Genomic DNA, 17,889 nt, shown 5'->3' on the forward strand with positions numbered 1-17,889 from the left:
CCTTCACTGACCTGGGTGCTCTACATGCATTAACTCCTCAATCTTCACAACTCTTCTTAAGCAAGTACTACGGTCTCCATATCGAGATGGGAAAGAGAGGCCCCAGGATAACGGAACAGTGTGGCACATTGGTCAGGCGCCTGCCCTCTGTGTTCTGTTCTGATGCCATCTCGACTCCCCTCCCCTTGGCCATCTCCCTGACTCTGGTTCCCAAGCTAGGTAGGTAGTGCTCCCTCTCCCCTCTCCCCCACCATCCTCCTCATTCCCACCCTCTCACCCACAGTCTGCTCTCTCTCTCTGCTGGCACTCATTTTACAAGTCAGGATCCGGTCCACTCTTCTTGAAAAGCCTTCCTTAGTGAAGGCAGAGGCCGGGCTCTTGCCCAGGGCCTAGCCCACCCACCTCACCTCGCTCCAATGATTTGCTCACAGATCTGTGCCCTCCAGTAAGGGTGTGATAGCAGGCCTGACGTTCTTCTGGTGTCCCTGGGGCTTGCTACTATGCCTGGCCTATGACTGACACTCAGAGTGTTGCTAAATGAATGCACAAGCTCCCTGATTTTACACTTTCCTGTCTCCCCCGTGCCGTCTGACACCACATATTGTAGACACTTAGTCAACTGAAGTGGGTGCTGGATTCTTCACCAGTAGCCTAACTTAGTAAAAACAAAGCAAAACAGAACCCCCCTCCCCCCCCCGCCCCATCTACGCTTCTGAATCTAGACCCTGAGAATCTGGACTCCTTTCAAGGGCCCCGAGTCTGTCAAAAACCAGCAGGATATGGGAAGTCTGACTCCCATTTGTTGACCTGGAGGGCTGGCTGGGCTGGGCAGGGGTGGGGTGGGGAGCAGTGTCAGGGCTCCGGGCAGCTGCCTGGCGCGCCTTCTCCCAGTTCTTGCCTATTAAGGTAAGAGTCCTCTAGGAACGCAGCGGTGGGAGGGAGGGTCTCCAGCAGCGGCCTCCGCGGCCTGGGAGCTTGCCCGACTCTGTTTACCAGCAGCCCTGGACCCTCTGCCTGGCACCTCGCCACAGGGTCTACCGGCTTCGCCCGTCCTTCTTAGCTTTTAGTGAAGTCGCCTTCCTGGGTTTCCATAGCCACGCGGACAACTTCAACCATCACCGCGGGCCTCAAAGGAGTGTGGGCACCCGGCGCTGATTAAATAGACCCCGCGTCTCGGGTGGGCGCTGCTCGCGCACAGATGCTCGGATAGCTACGGGAGCCCGACCCACCGGCGTGGAGGAAGGTGGCGCCACCTCCGAGGACAGGAGCTGGGGCGTGGGACCCGGATCTCCACCCCCCCGGGAGCCCCAGCCTAGGCCAGCTGGCCCCTCGCGCCCTGGGTCCCGGCCCGCAGGCCACGCCCACAGGTCACGCCCCTCCCACCCCGCCCCGCCCCTCCCGCCGGCGCCCGCCGCTCCCGGGGCTCGGCGCGGGCCTGGGGAATCGGGAGCCCGCCGCCAGGGTCGCAGCATGGGGCGTTTTCGCGGGGGCCTGCGGTGCATCAAGTATCTGCTGCTCGGCTTCAACCTGCTGTTCTGGGTGAGACCCGAACCGGTGGGCCGGCCAGGGGGTCGGGGTCCCCAGGGAGGTGACTGCAATAGAGTTGGGCCCTAGGGGAGGGCAGGATGTTCCAGAGGCGCTAAGCAGACAAAGAGGGAGGGGACCGGTGGAGGGGGAGAGGGCGCTGAGCCGCTTGAGCTGCTAGAGCCGGTGGGAAGAGGAGACACGGTGCCTCGCTCGCCCGAGAGGAACCATCATCTTCCGCAGCATCGCCCGGCGGGTGGCGCCAGGTGCGGGGACCCAGCCGGCCCCCACATCCCGAGGGCTGGGGGCCTGGCCGCCCGCGCTCCCTGCAGCCTGCTGTGCACACACCCCCTTCGCGCGCTGCCTGCTCCGGGGAGCCCGGCGGCCCGGCCGGGGCGCTGGGAGGGAAATCCCTACCCTGCGGTCGCCTGGGGTGGCGCGCCATCCCACGAGTGTGCGGACACACCGCCTGGCTCTGGTCGTTTGCTGGAAAAATACGGACAGTAGAGGAAATTGAGGGAGTGGGGGAGGGTCCGCCTTCTCTTGGGCATTAGGGGAGGGTACCGATGGGTGGGTAGTGGTGGGTGCTGTTCTATGAGGGGTTGGAGGATGGAGGGGTTTTTTGGAAGGGCGGCAGCATCCCCCAAGCTCCCTGCCTACAACCGGTATTCCTGAAATGATCTCATTCAACTTTGCAGGCTGGATTAGACCTGGCAATATTCCCCAGTCAGAGATGCAGAGAGACAGCGGGAGAGAGGGCCGCGGGTCCCAGACTCCTGTGTTATCAGGCCATGGTTTACTGGTAGACCCTCCCTGGAATGCTCGCCCCCAGGCCCTGGAAAACCGTCACAGGTCCTTTCTGCACAGTCCCCGTTGGCCTTCCAGTGAGAGAATGCCAGCCAGTGTAGCTGCTCAGACAGACCCTGAGGGGAGACAGGAGTCTTGCTTGGGGGGAAGTGGGTAAGAGCAGGAGCAGGGATGCTTTGAGACGCCTGAGCTGGAGGCTGTGCTCTGGGGGTTGTGTGGGCAATGAGTAATTAATTATTGAACAGCAGGCCCCACTTGTGTCTACCAACCCATTAGCCATGACCCCTGGGTAACTCCAGCAACTCTAAGCTCTTCAGAGCCCACGTGGTCCTGACCAGCATTGGTCAGGAATGAACAGTTTGGAGGAAGTTCCTGGAGGACATCCCTGCGTTTTAAAAATACACATAGATTTCACACGCTTTGGCATTTGCCTCTATCACACTCCAGGAAGAAGTATTTCTGAGTGCCCTTGTGTCTTTGTTTGTTTTGTTTTGTTGGTTTTCTTTTTTTTTTTTTTTTAGAAGTCTGGCTTAATTTCAAAAGCTGTTAATTATAGATGCCATGCTGCTGTGACAGCCTTCACTCTCACTGCTCACAAATTGGAGCTTTTATGTGAGCCTGAGAGGGAAGTCTCTGGGTGGGTTTAGCGCTTATTTTGTGCCAGCTCCCCCAGACTTAGAAACATTTGCCCTGGGTCAGGGACCGTGCTGGGCACCGAGCATCCCCTTCCTTACTCCAGTGTACATGTGCAAGCAGGTCATCCCCATTTTCAAAGATGAAGACGCGGAGGCTCAAATAGGTCGCACGGCTCTTGAGTGGTAGGCACGAACTCAAAGGCTGCCTGCTCCATCTTAACACTGCGGGAGAGTCAGTTAGACAGCTGTCCCCAGAATGTGGCTCCTGGATCAAGAGCAGCAAGCGTTCTCCAGGAACTTTTCAGAGCCCAGACTTGCTGACTCTGTTCGGGCCAGCCAGCTCTTCTAGAAGGCCCTTCAGGTATTCCTAAACCATAGGCATGTTTCAGAACCACTATTAAACAGTTGTTAGATAGACGGGGTCTATTAAGTTAAAGCACTGTTCTCAAGGCTGCTACTCTAACTAAACAAAAGAGAACAGCGCGTACTGAGCAACAGGAACGGAGTAAGGCTGGGTGACCAAGCGACAAGTTTCACACCCCAGGTCGCCTGTCACTGAGATTGGAGGCGGCCTTTTCTACATGGGTCCTAAAAAGGGAGTTCAGAGAAGGAATCCCAGTGTTGGTGAGGAGCCTAAAACACTTCTCAGGAGAGACACTGGAGCTCAGCCTCTGAAGAGCTGGGAGAATGGAGGTGGGCCGAGCCAAGGACCGTGAGCCACCTGAGCGACAAAGCCATGAAGCCTGAGTGCAGAGACCTAAAGCATGGGGTGCTTGGAAGAAGGGGTGTGCCTGAGCAAGCTGGTCCCCCAGCAGGAATTCCCTTCCCATCTGGACAATTGGAGGGATGGAGTGGTGGCAAAGATTCGAAGAAAACGTGAGAAGTATCTGATCCCACCTTCCTAAGGTAGTCAGACAGAGTAGGGGCTTGAGGTTGATTGCTGTTTTTATTATTAACTGCCTGACACACAGGAAGCATTCAATAAACAGTGGCTGTCTTTCTCCCGGTGCCCTTACTGTTGGCAAACAGTATCTATGTGTGCCAAGTGGCTTACATGTGACCTCTTCGGTGACTAGCTTTACATCATCCTCTCAACTCAGACTTGGGTATTTTCCCCACTAAAATGTCCCACTCCCTGAGAATAGGATTTTTTTTTCTCTTGTTTTCACAGTCATTTCCCCAGCCTCTAGAATGGTGTCCAGCACGTAGGAGGTACTGAGTGACTCTATAGGGTGAATGAACGGATCTTCAGGTTAGACGCCTGGATGTGAACAGCCTTCCTGATGTTTAGACATCAGCTATCAGCTTTATCTGGAGAGCTGGCATATCCCTGCCTGTTCACTGAGGCAATGCTGAACTTTGCTCTCATAGACTGATGCCAGGAGAAAGCTAGGGGACCCAGTGTCTCCTGCTGAGAGGGAAGGCCCTGGATGAGCAGCAGGTGCGGTCAGCTTTCTTGGTAAAGTGAAAGGGACAAACTAAAATAGATAGCTACCAGCTTGGGGAAGTGGAATGTATGGGATAATTATCCATATACATGCCTTCATGTCACTGAAGGAACTTGGTTCCACAGAAGCTCTGCCCTGGTTTCTAAAGTTGTTTTGCTTCGTTTTGTTTGGGGGAGCTTTCCCTGGAAGGAAACCCTCAGCAGTGGCTTGGGTGTCCCCACACCCCCAAAGATGTCTTCCTGTTTGAGGTATAGAGTCGGTTCCCCCTGGTGACAGCACTTTCTAGCCTGCCAGAAGTTGGCCAGGAGGCAGGCACAGAGGCTGTGGAGTGTGTTCTGTGGTCTGCGAGTCACAGATTCGGAGGCTCATCTGGCAGCTGGCTTGACATTCCCCTCAGCTGTGCCTCTGGTTTTCTAAACATTCAGCCAGACCTTTGAGAACCAGTGCAGGGAACCCAGCTGGACTCACACCGAGTGACGAGTGATTTAAACCCCCAAGTAAAGCCTGGTCCTCAGCCCCACTAAATTAACTTCTGATCTAATAGGTGATGTCTGGCCTGCGTCTGTCAGGTCTGACTTCAGGAACTACAGCCACAAGGCTTGGTATAGCCCTGACTGTGCTGAAATCACCTTTGTTTTTTAATTCCCCTCTGTTGCATAGCAATATAAATAAAACACTACAACCCACCCGGCCACATATATTGGTTAGAAGAAAACCTAGGCACTGTTTATTCCTTAGTTTATTGTTGTCTGCTCAGCGTTTTCCTATCATTGTGCTGCTCTGGGCTATTGGGGGCTGTGTCCAACAGGAAGCAAGGCTGTTCCTGGTTGAAAAGTCACATACCATATATGGCAAGTGGGACGGCACTGCCTTTCTTCCTGGCCATGATTGATGCAACTTTGGGTTTTCACTTGGTGATGCCTACTAGGCGCTTCCGAAAAGACTCTCTTTAGCTCAGGGGTGAACGTTGTTTGACTCAAACAAACCTTATATTCCTGCTCTGCCCCACACATTTCAAAGAACAACTGCAGAGTGGCCACTTGTTAGAAAGGATGGTGCAGGGGGTGGGGAGAGAGCCTTTGGAGGCTCCCGGACAGTCTGCTCACTGTCCATCGCCTGCTCCGCTGATTTCGGTTAAAGTGGGAAGACAGAAGCATTGGCCAGCCTTCCCTACTGTGTGCTGAGGGACCTGGAGATTCCGGGAGGAGCAAAGCGTGCACAGCATGACCAGTCTGGAGAGGCCAGAGCTGCATTCCTTGTGGTAGACCTTAGGCAGGTGTATGCAGCATGGCAATTCTGCACGTTAAAGCCTGAAAGGCGGATTCTGGTACCACACTGCTGGAGTCTACTCCTAACTCTATGGGTCTCTCTACTGGGACTAGGTTCAGCTGTTTGACCTCTTTGAGCCTCCATTTTCTCCTTTGTAAAATGAGCATGGTAAAGTAGTATGCAAGCCACCTTGTGACCTTTGTGCAGATAAAACAAGTTCATATATGTACAGTAAAAATCCAGCACGCACAGAACACACACTCAGTAATCTGAGTTCTGTTAGTGGTGGTTGGATTCTGTTAGGTTCAGGTGAGAAGACAGGGTCTATAATTCAGGAGGCCGCTCAAGGTAAAGAGGGAGTATGCAAGCGCCCTATATCCAGCCAAAGTGGCTGGAGTCTTCACAGCTTCTGAACGGCATGGGGTCCTCCTTCTATGATACGTTCACTCAGCAAACATATGCTAGGCGCCTGCTATAGCCTCAAATCCTGAACAGTGATTGAAAAACTAGAACCCAGCCCTACATCCTGAAGCACTGCACCTTACCCAGCCTCCGTGTTGTCTTCGATAATATCTCATGCCCTCTTTGGTCTTTGCATTTGGGAAGCAGGGACTGTTAGGAGCTGGCATCCTCCCCTCTGGTCCCACGGCACCCAAGGGTCAACAGGGTTCTAGATAAAAGTTCATGTGCAGAACTGGTAGGTCCCTGCCATGCTTCTGTGCTATCACATAGAGATAGGGACAAGATGGCACATGCTTTGATGGTCTGTGCCTCTCCTAGTATAATGTGAAAATTGGTACAGGAGGCCTAATTCAATTACATATTCTGACTTAGGAGGTCTGCGCCTGTAACAGTCCCCCAGCTGATGCTGGCATCAGTGCTCTGAAGACACTTTAAGGACCTTTGTTTGAGAGGCAGTCTCAAGAGCTCAAGACCCTTGTTTCTAGATGGTGAGGCGACCCTTGTTTAAGGCCTGGTTTTGGTGGTTCTTCCATTTTACGGTTATTGTTCCCAGGGTTCCTCTCACTAACACTCGGTAGTCCTGCCATCATGAGTTGGTCTCAAGGTGTTATTCTAGATCACCCTGCCTGAAGTCTCTCTGAGTAACCTCTCTCCTCCAGCCTTAACACTGGCAGGGCATTCCCAGCAGGCTTGTTCTCCTTGTTAAAGCGAGTGGCTTTGCCCTGACTGAAGCCAACAGTGTTAGGGTCTCTAAGAGATGGAGGAAGGCGGAAATGAGATGGAATATTCAGCAGGCTGGAGCACATCTTACAGATAAATGGGAGTTACCTCAGCCTGCCTTTCTCTCCATGTTCCTTCATTAAAAGGAAAATCAACAGTGCTAATTAACATGCATGTGAAGCTCTGGTTTACAAAATGCTTCCACATACATGAGCTCATCTGGTAAGGAATTATTAGCAACGCCTAGCTTCACAGTCTTCATATTTTTAATTTTCACAATAGTTTAATTAGCCCCTTTTTACAAGTATGGAAGCTGAAAGGCACCGTAGGTAGAACGCTCAAGGTTTTCTCATTTCCCACCTTTTCACATTATTAGTGCATTTGGGATGTGGAACACAAAGTATAAGGGAATATCCTAGAGGGGTGGGGAGATGGCTCGGTGGGTCAGAGCAGTTGCTGCATAAGCCTGAGGACCCAAACTCCAATCCCCAGAGCCTATAGAAAAAGCTGAACAGGCAGGACGTGAGATGCCATCAGTTGATCCCAATAGAGCTAAATAAAGTATATATTAAGAAATCATTTTGATAATTAATTAGGCTTACAAGTAAATGTCTAAAAGATTCTTCAAAAAGGGATCAATTATTTCCTTAAGACATTGCTATTTATAGAATTAACCTTACACAAACCAACTGAAATGTGTCACTGTGACTGTGTTTTCCTTATCCTAAAGTTTAGCTATTGACGCTGAACAAATAAAGTATGAATATTTTCAGAAAAAAAAAAAAAAAAAGCTGAACAGGGCCGATTGCCCCAAAACCTAGCACTGTTTGGGGATAGAGACAGAAAGATCACCGGGGCTTGCTAGCTGCTGTCCTGGCTCCAGATTCAGTGAGAGGCCTTGCCTCGGAGGAATAAGCCAGAAGTGAAATACACACCTATGTAACCCTCTGACCTTCACATGTGCAGGCACCAGGCCTAAACGCCTGCGTAGACACATGTTTCCATACACACACACACAAAAAGAAGAGTCTGGCATGGTAGCTCACACTTGTAACTCCAGCATGCAGAAGGTTGAGGCAAGACAATTACCTAGTTCAAGGCCTGTTTGGGCTACATAGTAAGACTCTCAACAAAACAAAACAAAACTCTGCTGGCTTGGAAAATACATAGTGTATGACTGGAGTGATTGTAGCCAGGGTCAGGTTCAGTCTCTAGAAATTCTAGAATAAATTTCTAGCATTCTAGAAATACTGGGATAAAGAGATGCATAAAATACCCCCACCTGTGGCAGAAACAGGAGATGGGACTGGTTTAAGGCAGGTGAAAACAATATGGAAATTGAGAAGAAGCTACAAGGAGAGGCTAGTTTGTACTGGAGAGACCATTTTAGAAAATTAATTTCAGCATCAGAGGCTTGAAGGATAATAGCGCTGTCCAAGTGTAAGCCCAGGGCTAGTGCTTTTCTGAGCACAGCCTCGTGTTAACCCCTTCAGCCATCACCACAGCCCTATGAAGTAGCAGCTGCTTTCCTTAAGTTCCACCCAAGGAGACAGATATACTGGGACTTGTCCAGACCACAGAACTGGCCAGAAGCAGAGCTGGGTCTCCAGCTGAGGCTCCAGCACCTCCATCCTTAGCCTTCCTGAGTCCTCAGGCTACAAGCTTGGAGAGGTGGCGGAAGCAAGGAGGAGCGTGTGAGGGATTTCTACACCTACTTATGCAATATGGCGGCCATGCTGCTGAGCACCTGGGGCTGTTTAGATTAATTAAAGTCAAATAAAGTATAATATTCTGTCCTCAGTCCCACCTACTGCATTTCAAGTACTCAATAGCCATTGGTGTCAAGTAGCTACGATACAGGACAACACAGAAGGCAAATGTTTATAACACTGGGGAAGTTGTGTGTGTGTGTGTGTGTGTGTGTGTGTGTATGCATGCTTGGTTGTATATAATGTACATGCATATATGTAGACAACCTCAGGTATTATTCCTCAGGCGCCATCCACCTTTTTAGATTTCTTTTGACACAGTCTCCCACTGGCCCAGAGCTCAGCAAGAAGGCAGTGAGCTCCAGGGTCCACCTGTCTCTGTGTCCCAGCTCTGGGATGGTAAGCATGAGCCGCCACAACTGGCTTCCTTTATGTGAGTCCTGGGAATCACACTCAGATCCTCCTTCTTGCCAAGCAAGCACTTTCATGTAACTAAGCCATCTTCCCACCTCTCGATGGAAAAAACAAAAAAAAAAACAAAAAAACAATTCTGTTAGACAACTCCAGGCTAAGTATAATTATTCTTTGTGTCATAACTACATTTTCATTTTTCCCCTACTAGCTCCTAAATAAACTAAAATTAAAGAAATGGAGGCGTTGCCTCTATAAAGGGCACCGGCTTTCTGGTACTGTTTTAAAAACTGAAGGGAAATCCACCTGCCAAGAACAGCAGGGGAGTACACTTGATGAAAATCAGAAGGCAGCAAACTAAGGTACTGGTATCGTGCGGGGGAGGAGCTGCCTTCTTGAAGGCTATGCTTTCAGTTTGGCTCAGTGAGTCCACCTGCCTGAAAAGGCCAAGCACCAGCACTCGGCAGCTCTAAGTACACAGCAAACTCGCTTGCTCCCCCGGAAGGCACATTCCTCACCTCTCCTGCAGAGGGTTAGCCCCGGGTTACAGGAGTTTCGTGTCTTGTCCAGGGTCTGGACAGAGTCCGACCATACCCTCACCCCTACTTGTACCTCTACTGCTCGTGCTACTGTCGGTACAGATGGATTTTGTCACCCTGTCACAGCATCGCGTTATTCAGTCTGAACACTCAAAAGAGAGCATTCTAGAAAAACAGGGATTCCTAGAGTGGTCGGTCCGACGTCTTCCCATTCACTTTTACAATGGAAAGAGTCTGCTTATAAGTGTGTGTGTGTGTGTGTGTGTGTGTGTGTGTGTGTGTGTGTGGTATTGAACAGAAGCATAAAGCCACATGTTGTGGGGTAAGGACCGGGGCAGGGAGCGCTGCATAGGGAGCTGTGTGATGCCCTCTTCATCCTGGAAGGGACTGGCGCAGTGCCTTAGCGACCTGGAAGCAGGTTCTAAGAAAATTAATGTTTTTATTTTAATGTCTAGAGAACACCAGCCTGTGTCTCCTATAGTCCATCCCAGAGAACTTTCTGGCAGCTGAGTGTTTCCACTTGTTCCGATCCAAACTCGACAGGTTGCATTTGCTCTCTGCCAGTGTTTCTCACTGTAACCGTGGAACACCGGGTAAAGCGCACTGGTACTGGTCAGTATTTAAGAACCCGGTTTCGGGGCTGGAGAGACCGCTCAGCAGTTCAGAGCACAGGCTGCTCTCGCAGAGGGTCCTCTGGTTCCCAGTACCTACCCTGGGAGTCATGACTGCCTGTAACTCCAGTCTGATACTCTCTTCTGGCCTCCATGGGCTCCTGAACTCATGTGCACAAGGGAGCATATACCTGAACATATTCGGGAGTACACACACACACCACACACCACACACCACATACACACCACACACACTAACAGACACACACAATCAAAAATAATAACATGAATTTTTTTTTAAGAGAATCCTGGTTATCTTTTCTAAGGTCACCCTCTCTGCCTCCTTGAACGTTAAGTGAGCACATAAATATCATTTAATATCATTTAATGTCGCCTCTCTGCTTATGTAAGGCTCAGTATAGTCAAGATATGGCATCAGTCACTATGGTTCCCAAGATCACTATTTATGCGTGCAGAGGGCAGGACCAGAGAGAAGAGCGAGCAGGGAGCAACTGGGAGGAAATCCAGAGATCTTAGCACAGACAGCTTCCCCCTGGGTGAGGAAAGGATGGCAGTGAGCGGTGAGTTTAACCCAAGGCTGTGGCTGGATGGAGTCAGGCTTTAGTTCTGGGTCTCTGAGATCTTCACTGGTAAAGCCGTCTGCTCCCTGACATTGGTCACTGGCCTGTAACTTAGTTTTGCTGTGTAAGGCAAACTACAAAGCCGTCGTCCTCCTCTACATTCTTGCTCTTCCCTGATCTATTCTACCCCCATACTTTTAACCCAAAGGCATTGTGTACATGCACTGACTAAACCCAGCACAGCCGGCACTTGTCACAGATATTAATAAGTTGCCAGGTTCGTTCCCCAGGTTTTCCTTCCCCGAAACTCCAGTTCCCCACAGCACTTGTAAACACCTCCCAGCAAGGTCCGCTGACCCACTCAAGTTCACTTCATAACAACTTCAACAAACAGGGGAAGAAAAGGCATGATTGTCACAAATACACAGTCAAGTGTTCTCTCCAGAGAACAGAACAGTTCTGATCCTATCAGAGTTTGAACTGCAGCGCAGAGAATAAACACTGAGTCATGAAGTGCGCTGGCTCGTGGGCTGGCTCAGTGGGTGAAGAGGCCGGCCGCTAAGCCTCCCGCCCCGAGTTCCGTCCCTGGGTCCCCGTGGCAGAAGATGAGCGCTGACAGGTTGTTCCCTGTCTCTATATGCAGTGAACGCATGTGCCCACACATGCATACCTAAAAAAAAATAAACAATTTGAAAAAATGCTCTTACCTGAAGGAAGCACAAGCTTGTCCTCCTGAAGGAGGGAGAGGGTAAATCCCAAATGCTGGGGAGCCACCAGCCGCTTCCAAGCAGCAGAGCAGTATCACCATCTGCCGTCACAGCAGCCCTTCCTTCTGGTCCACACCTGGTCCTGATGTCAAGGACAGGACAACTGGGTCCTTGGGAGGCTGTTTGGTATGAATGTCATATGGTATTCAGCCCTTGGTGTATTGTTTTGTTTTGTTTTTGCTTTTGAGAAAGTGTCATCTGAATCCTGGCCTTGCTTTCTCTACATAATACAATGAAAGTCTTAGGAACCGGTTTTCCACTTGGAGCAAATTAGTGTCATCTTCCAAAGCAAATCTGCCTGCTGCAAGGCAGCGCTCCCTTCACGGAGGCATAATGGGCCTTCAATCAGATCAGGCAGCTCGAGTGCTCATTATGATTCCATCTAGGACGTGAATTGCCACCACGAGCAAGTATTAGCTTGAAAGCATTAATGGAGACTCTAGGATAGAAGCCTCATTTTCAACTTTACGTGGCTTCATCCCCCCAAAAAAGAGAATAGCAAATGATCTGGGTTTCTGTGTGTGCATACAGCATTCATGATAGGGAAGCAGGAACAGAGGGCTGGTTCTGTTCACCTCTCCTTGAAGGGCGGCGTGTGTCTGTGTTATTTAACCTGCTTTGGCCAGGAAGAGAGGTACACACATGCGTGACCCCCCCAGCCCATGAAGCCTGATAGCCAGCACTGTGGTGTTTTCTTTTTCTGTGGGTGAGTGTTTTGCTGAGTGCCCCCAATGCTGTGTCTGCTCCGCAGCTGCTGTATTTCACAGGCACAGGTGGACTTAGAGATAGTGCTTCATGAAGTACTGGCTGTGAGAGTTTCTGGCGATGCCTGTCAGTCTTCAGCTCAGGCTAAGATACAGAAGAAGTGCCTGGCCCTGGGTTCAATCCCAACCCCAGAAAAAAAGAAAGAAGGAAAGAAAAAGGGGATGAAAGAGTGAGGGACAGGGAGGGGAGGGAGATATGGAAGAGGACAGGGAGGAAAGGGGGAGAGGAAGAAATGTAGATTAGAGGTAAACATGGTGCCAGATGTCAGTAATCTCAGCAAAAAGGTTGCGGCAGAAGGATCATGATTTTGAGGCCATTCTGAGCTATGTAGTAAGACGCTGTCTCAAAATAAACTAAAACATAAACAACAACCAAAGAAGTGTAGACTGGGTAGTATAAATGACAGAGATTGGGTTGGATTTGTGTGCGCATGAGGTCAGCATCCAGTGCTCCCTGGCTCTCAGAGGATGTCTTGTCCATTCATCCTTACAGCAAGCAGGCTTTCTGACGTAACTTTTTATAAAGATACTGTTCCACTGTGAGGGCCCAACCTCATGGTTTCACCTAGCTCTGATTAGCAGCCTGAACACACACACACACCAAAGGTTCAAGCTCCAAGAACCATCAGGCTGAAGGAAGCCTTCAGCATGTGGGTTTCAGGAGGACACGATTCATTCCACAGCTGATCAACAGGGGCCTCTGCCGCTCCTCCCCAACCCCTGTCTGCTCTGCAAGGCAGAGAGGAAAATGCTTAGCATCCAGCCTCTGAGAGCTGGCCCTGCTCTCAGAGCTCAGGCCTTTAAAACCCAGAAATATTTAAATAGCAATAGTTATGTGAGCTATGAAACAACACACATATCTAGGCCAGGACAGGCTTCCCCAAGGAAGTGACCTGAGAGCTGAGCGCGAGGGGGAGTCAGCCTGCTGTGGGCGGCACAGTATTCTGGCCCATGAAACAGCAAAGGCAGAAGGCCCCGAGTGAGGAAAGACGGGGCCTGAAAGCATCTGAGCCCCTCCCGCTGTCTCCCAACTGGGTAGAAGCACACACGCTTGGCTGGAACTTCCCCTGGGGATGCTTTTGGCCCAGAAAGGATCCTCTCTGCTTGGTTTCATCAGCAGAGAGCTGAGTGGCAACACACATTTGCTCCTTGTCCTGCGGGTGGCTTGTGTCCGGGAGGGGAAGGCTGAGCATACTGGACAACTGGCATAGGGGGTGGTATTTTCATTCTGCATCTCGGTACTGTCTCCTCGCAGCTGGCAGCGGGATGACCCTTCCTTGCTTGTGATTTATAACGAGAGAGAATGCTAAGGTGGGATGTTTCAGGAGCAGTCCCTGAAAAGGGGGAGGAAGTGCAGTAAAATACAGTTGAAACGCAGTCCTGCGTGGAGCTGAAGGCCTTGTCTTCTGCAGATGGCTCTTACCTGATAGGCACTTGTTACCCATCTGCTTTGCTTCAAAATACTGTGAATCTGCCCTTCCACCCTTTTTGCCACTGAGTTTTAGACCATAAACATCTTCTCTAAAGCTGTGTTGGCAGGTTTTTTTTTGTGTGTGTGTGTGTGTTCTGCAAACTCTCTAGTGTAGCTATTGAAGTAACTTAGCCATGAAAATATCTGTGATTGTCCTGCTTAACGATGGGTTTGTGTGGCCCCGTCTCTCCTTGTACTGTGTTCTAGTCACCATTTTCCTTCTAATTTATGCATGTTTGTGCACCAGTTTCTCTTGTGTTCCCTAAAACTAGCCTATCGTGTAATATTTTCTTTCTTCCTTTCTTTTGATTTTCTTGGTCCTGTTTAAGACAGGATCTCAGTATGTAGCTCTGGCTGGTCCAAAACTCACTATGTAGACCAGGCTGGCCTCTAACTCACAAAGTTCCTCCTTCCTCTGCCTCATATGTGCTGACATGAAAGGTGTATGCCACAACTTTTGGCTCTTTTGCTTTTTTTTGTTACTGTTTTGGGGACAGAGTTTTGTCATGTAGCCCAGGCTAACCTAGTATTTGCTAGGTAGCCCAGACTGGCTAGTACTAGTTACATAACCCAGGCTAGTGTTAAACACAGCAATCCTCCTGCTTCTGCCTCCTAGATCCTGGGATTATAGGTGCGCACTCCCACAGCCAGCTTTCTGGTGGAATTTTTGGAGTGCCGTGTGTACAGCTGAGCTGCAGGAGCAGAATGACTGCCATGCTCTCTGTGAGCACGCAGGGGTCTGCGCTAAGCTGTCCCTCAGATTTCCACCCGGTGGCTTTTCCTTCTGAAGTGCTAACTCTTCCTCACCGTGAGTTCCCCCTCCCGCACAAAATGGGTGACCAAATATCCAAAAAAAAAAAAAAAAAAAAAAAAAAAAGTCCATTTCTGAGAGGCAACAGTGTTTCTTATCATTCTGCCAGGGACCCTGGAAGTAGCCCTGGCCTTAGACGCACAGTGGCCCTCGGCAGTGTTCCTTGCTGCTACAGTGACCCTCACTGGCCCTCTCAGTCTCCTAACCGCCCCAGGGCATCCTCTCTGTGGTCCCGAGAGCACCTCTCTGTGGCTGCTCACTGGCAGCTAAGCAACATTCAGACACCTGCTCACTCCCATCAAAACAAGAACTGAGATTCTGTCTCCCATCCCTTGGGGCCCTACAGTGGGCTCCCCACGATGCTGAGCAGAAGCCATGAGCCGTGGCTGCCCCACACTCCTGTGATGACTCTACTGTTTCTCACTGAAGCACAGAGGTAACAGACAGCCCTCTTCCCTATGCTCTTCCTTCTGCCTCAAGCTTTCTCACCCCACTAATTCTTTGCTGCTTCATGAAACCCAACCCCTTCTTCAAGCCACTAGCAGGGTGGTGGTGACTGCTGCCTGACAGTGATGCGGTCTGTGCCCTCTCTCAGTAATGCATGCTCTTCCCCTTCAGCACAGTTCCAGTGTCTTACTGCGTTTCTTGCTTTATGTGGTCATCTTTCACGTCTCTGATATGGAGCATAGTGCCTGGCCTGGCCTGGACCACGGTTGATTGTTACTAAAGGAGGAAGAGGAGGAAGAAGTGAAGAGACATAAAAGTGGAGGCAAGAAGGGAAAAGGGACATTCTGTCATTTCTTGCTTGCTTCAGTATTCTAAATGCAAATGCAACGGGCTAAAATTAAAAGCATTGTGTCATAGGGGGTTGTGGGGCCTACTGAGTTTAAGACTGAAGAGGCCTGAAAGCTTTTCTTGAGTGTTAGAGGAGAGCATCTTCTGGTTATAGGGAATGCTTACAATAAAAGACCCTCGTGACCGACAGGGAGCTCGCTTCCTTCACTCTCGCTGGGATGGAGTTAGTGTGGTCTTCCCCCAAACCCCCAAAGCAGTTTCTAGTGTGCAGGTCACCAAGCCTAAGTGCACCAGACATGGCGTCTCCTGAGCCTGACAACATTCAGAAGGGCCGAAGAGCTGCACAGCGGCTGCTGTGCCTCCTTCCACAGCAGAGACCTGTCTGCTTCTCATCATGGACGCCCTGGCCAGCTCCTTCTCCCATGTCCCTCGCAGAGCCCACAGCATTCTGGGAGGATTCCCTGTCACACAGTGGTGACATTCAGCTAGCCACAGTTTCCTTGACCCAGGGAGGAAAGCCATGCATGTGTGGTTGGAGGTTGGGGGTGTGGATGAGCAAGCGCAGATTTTTTCCCCCTCTGCCCAGTGGTTCTAAATTGTAACCTCTCTTTTCATTTTCCATTATGCCTGAAACACATCTGTGCCAGAGCTGGGCAAATGGATTCTGTCTGGGAGGATGATCCAGACAGCTATAAATTAGAGTTTGTGTTCAGAGATTCCAAAAATGTGCTCGTGGTAGGGTGTCCCCGAGACTAGTCACCTCCTCCATACTCCGTGTGGTGGCTGCTGGGTTTGGGCCCAGGGCCTCTGTCAATAGATTTTGCTTTGTGTTTGGAAACTCTGTGTTTCCATTCAGGCACCAGAGAGATGGGAAAGCAGGGAAGCCTGTGTGGTTCTCTGGGCAGGCTCATCCCAGGCAGCCCCAGGCATTTCTAGGGACAGGTTTAACCAAGGACAGTACTCCTCTCTGCACATAATAGCTAGGACCCCAAAGCTGGCGCCTTCCTCGCATACCAAGAAGATTCTCCATTTTCCCAATTGGACATAAAATCTAGCATCCCATGCTTTGTCAAATGCTATGTTTTTTAAACATAGAAGACTAATGCGTAATTAATGTAGAGCCCTTAGAAGACGGAAGGAAAACATCACCTGTAATTCTACCCTTCAGAGGCAAATACTGTTGTGCCTTAGCATGATTTCTTCTCATGTTCCATGCCAGCCAGCTCAAAAAAAAAAAAAAAAAAAAAAGGGGGCAAAAAGTTTTTCAAAATACAGGTGAGGCCAAGCTTTTAGCTGCCCCTCCAATTATCCAATTAGTGTCTGGAAACCCTGAGTTATTGCATATGGGAGTAGCCAGCTGCTAGAACTCAGCCACCCACTCCCCCTCACTAAAGGCAGGCCTGCATAGTTCTGAAGAAGCCAACCACACAGGGAATTTGGCCTTGGGGAACAGATGATGGCGAGGAGCTTTCCCTCATACAAATCCAGCCATGTAACTTTCCAAGGGTAGCACTGTGTCTCTTACAAGCAGTCCTACAAGCAAGAAGGAGCCTACAAGCCTCCGGCCCAACCCCAACTGGAATTTTCCACCTTATACCTCTGCTCTGCATTCCCTCCTTGGCTTCCGCTGCCAGCATCTGTGGGTGCTCACCTCTTTTCAGATAAGAGCAGATCCTCCTCGCTGTCTACTGAAAGGCTACGGTTGCACAGTAGAAACTGGAAGAGTTGGCAGAGGCAGGCTGCTATTTTTGCATCTCTGATGATTTTCCCATAGTTCTTTGCACTCACAAGGCCCCCGTAAATAACGGTCAGCTGATTGATATAGTGATATTCTTGAGTAGTGTTTGCGGAGGAGCACAGTGGCTGGAGCCTGCTGGACTGTGGTTGGGTCAGTTCTGCCACTGACATGCCAGGCTGTCAGCTGGGACATAGAGCCTATAACAGCCTTCAGCCTCAGGAGAGGAAGCCCAGTGATGACTCTACCAGCCGCCTGCCTGCCCAGCCACTCAGCCTCTCCATGAGCCACATAGCATACAGACTATGCCTTCTCAGTGAGAGAGAGAAAAAAAAATTCCTTTCTCACTTTCCATGGAAACTCAAAATAGCAACAACAACAACAAGAACAACAAACCCCTCCTCCCCTGCCTGCAAAACCATCCCTGGGCAGGGGCAGGATAGCAGTCGCCATGTAGGAATCAAGAAGAGGGGGTGACTGGAGTGTTTGAACTGAGTTGGCGGCCCGCCATGGGTATCTGCCTGCATATGCACGCATAAATGGAAACTTCATCATGATGTGTAGGTGGGCCCGAGGCTGGCGTGGGTTTGTTTGGTTTTCTAATTTAGAAGGTGGCTTCCCCCAGGTCTTGGAGTTCATCTTGCTCTTGGTGACTTCCCCCCTTGAGACAGTGGCCACTCACTAAGATGTAGGTGAGGAAGCTTAGTACACCCAGCAAGAGGCAACGATGAAAGCGGCAGAGAGATGCCTGGCAGGGAGAATGTTGTTGGAACAGTGGTTTTTCACACACACACACACACACACACACACACACACACACACACACACAC

The 17,889-nt window shown here is 50.3% G+C and overlaps 1 protein-coding gene across 1 annotated transcript in view; it reads left to right on the forward strand.

Moving 5' to 3' along the window:
* The first annotated feature begins 1,422 nt into the window (after nucleotides 1-1,422).
* The window catches only part of Tspan2 (tetraspanin 2), a 40,496-nt gene continuing 24,029 nt past the window's right edge, over nucleotides 1,423-17,889 (forward strand). Inside the window, exon 1 of the mRNA XM_055628534.1 lies at nucleotides 1,423-1,539. Within this exon, the coding sequence (XP_055484509.1) occupies nucleotides 1,471-1,539 (69 nt within the window). The 5' untranslated portion in view covers nucleotides 1,423-1,470. The remainder of the gene's footprint in view (nucleotides 1,540-17,889) is intronic.

Source organism: Psammomys obesus, unplaced genomic scaffold (genome assembly GCF_907164565.1).
Source record: "Psammomys obesus unplaced genomic scaffold, mPsaObe1.curated_primary_1811, whole genome shotgun sequence".
NCBI classification, from domain to species: Eukaryota; Metazoa; Chordata; class Mammalia; order Rodentia; family Muridae; genus Psammomys; species Psammomys obesus.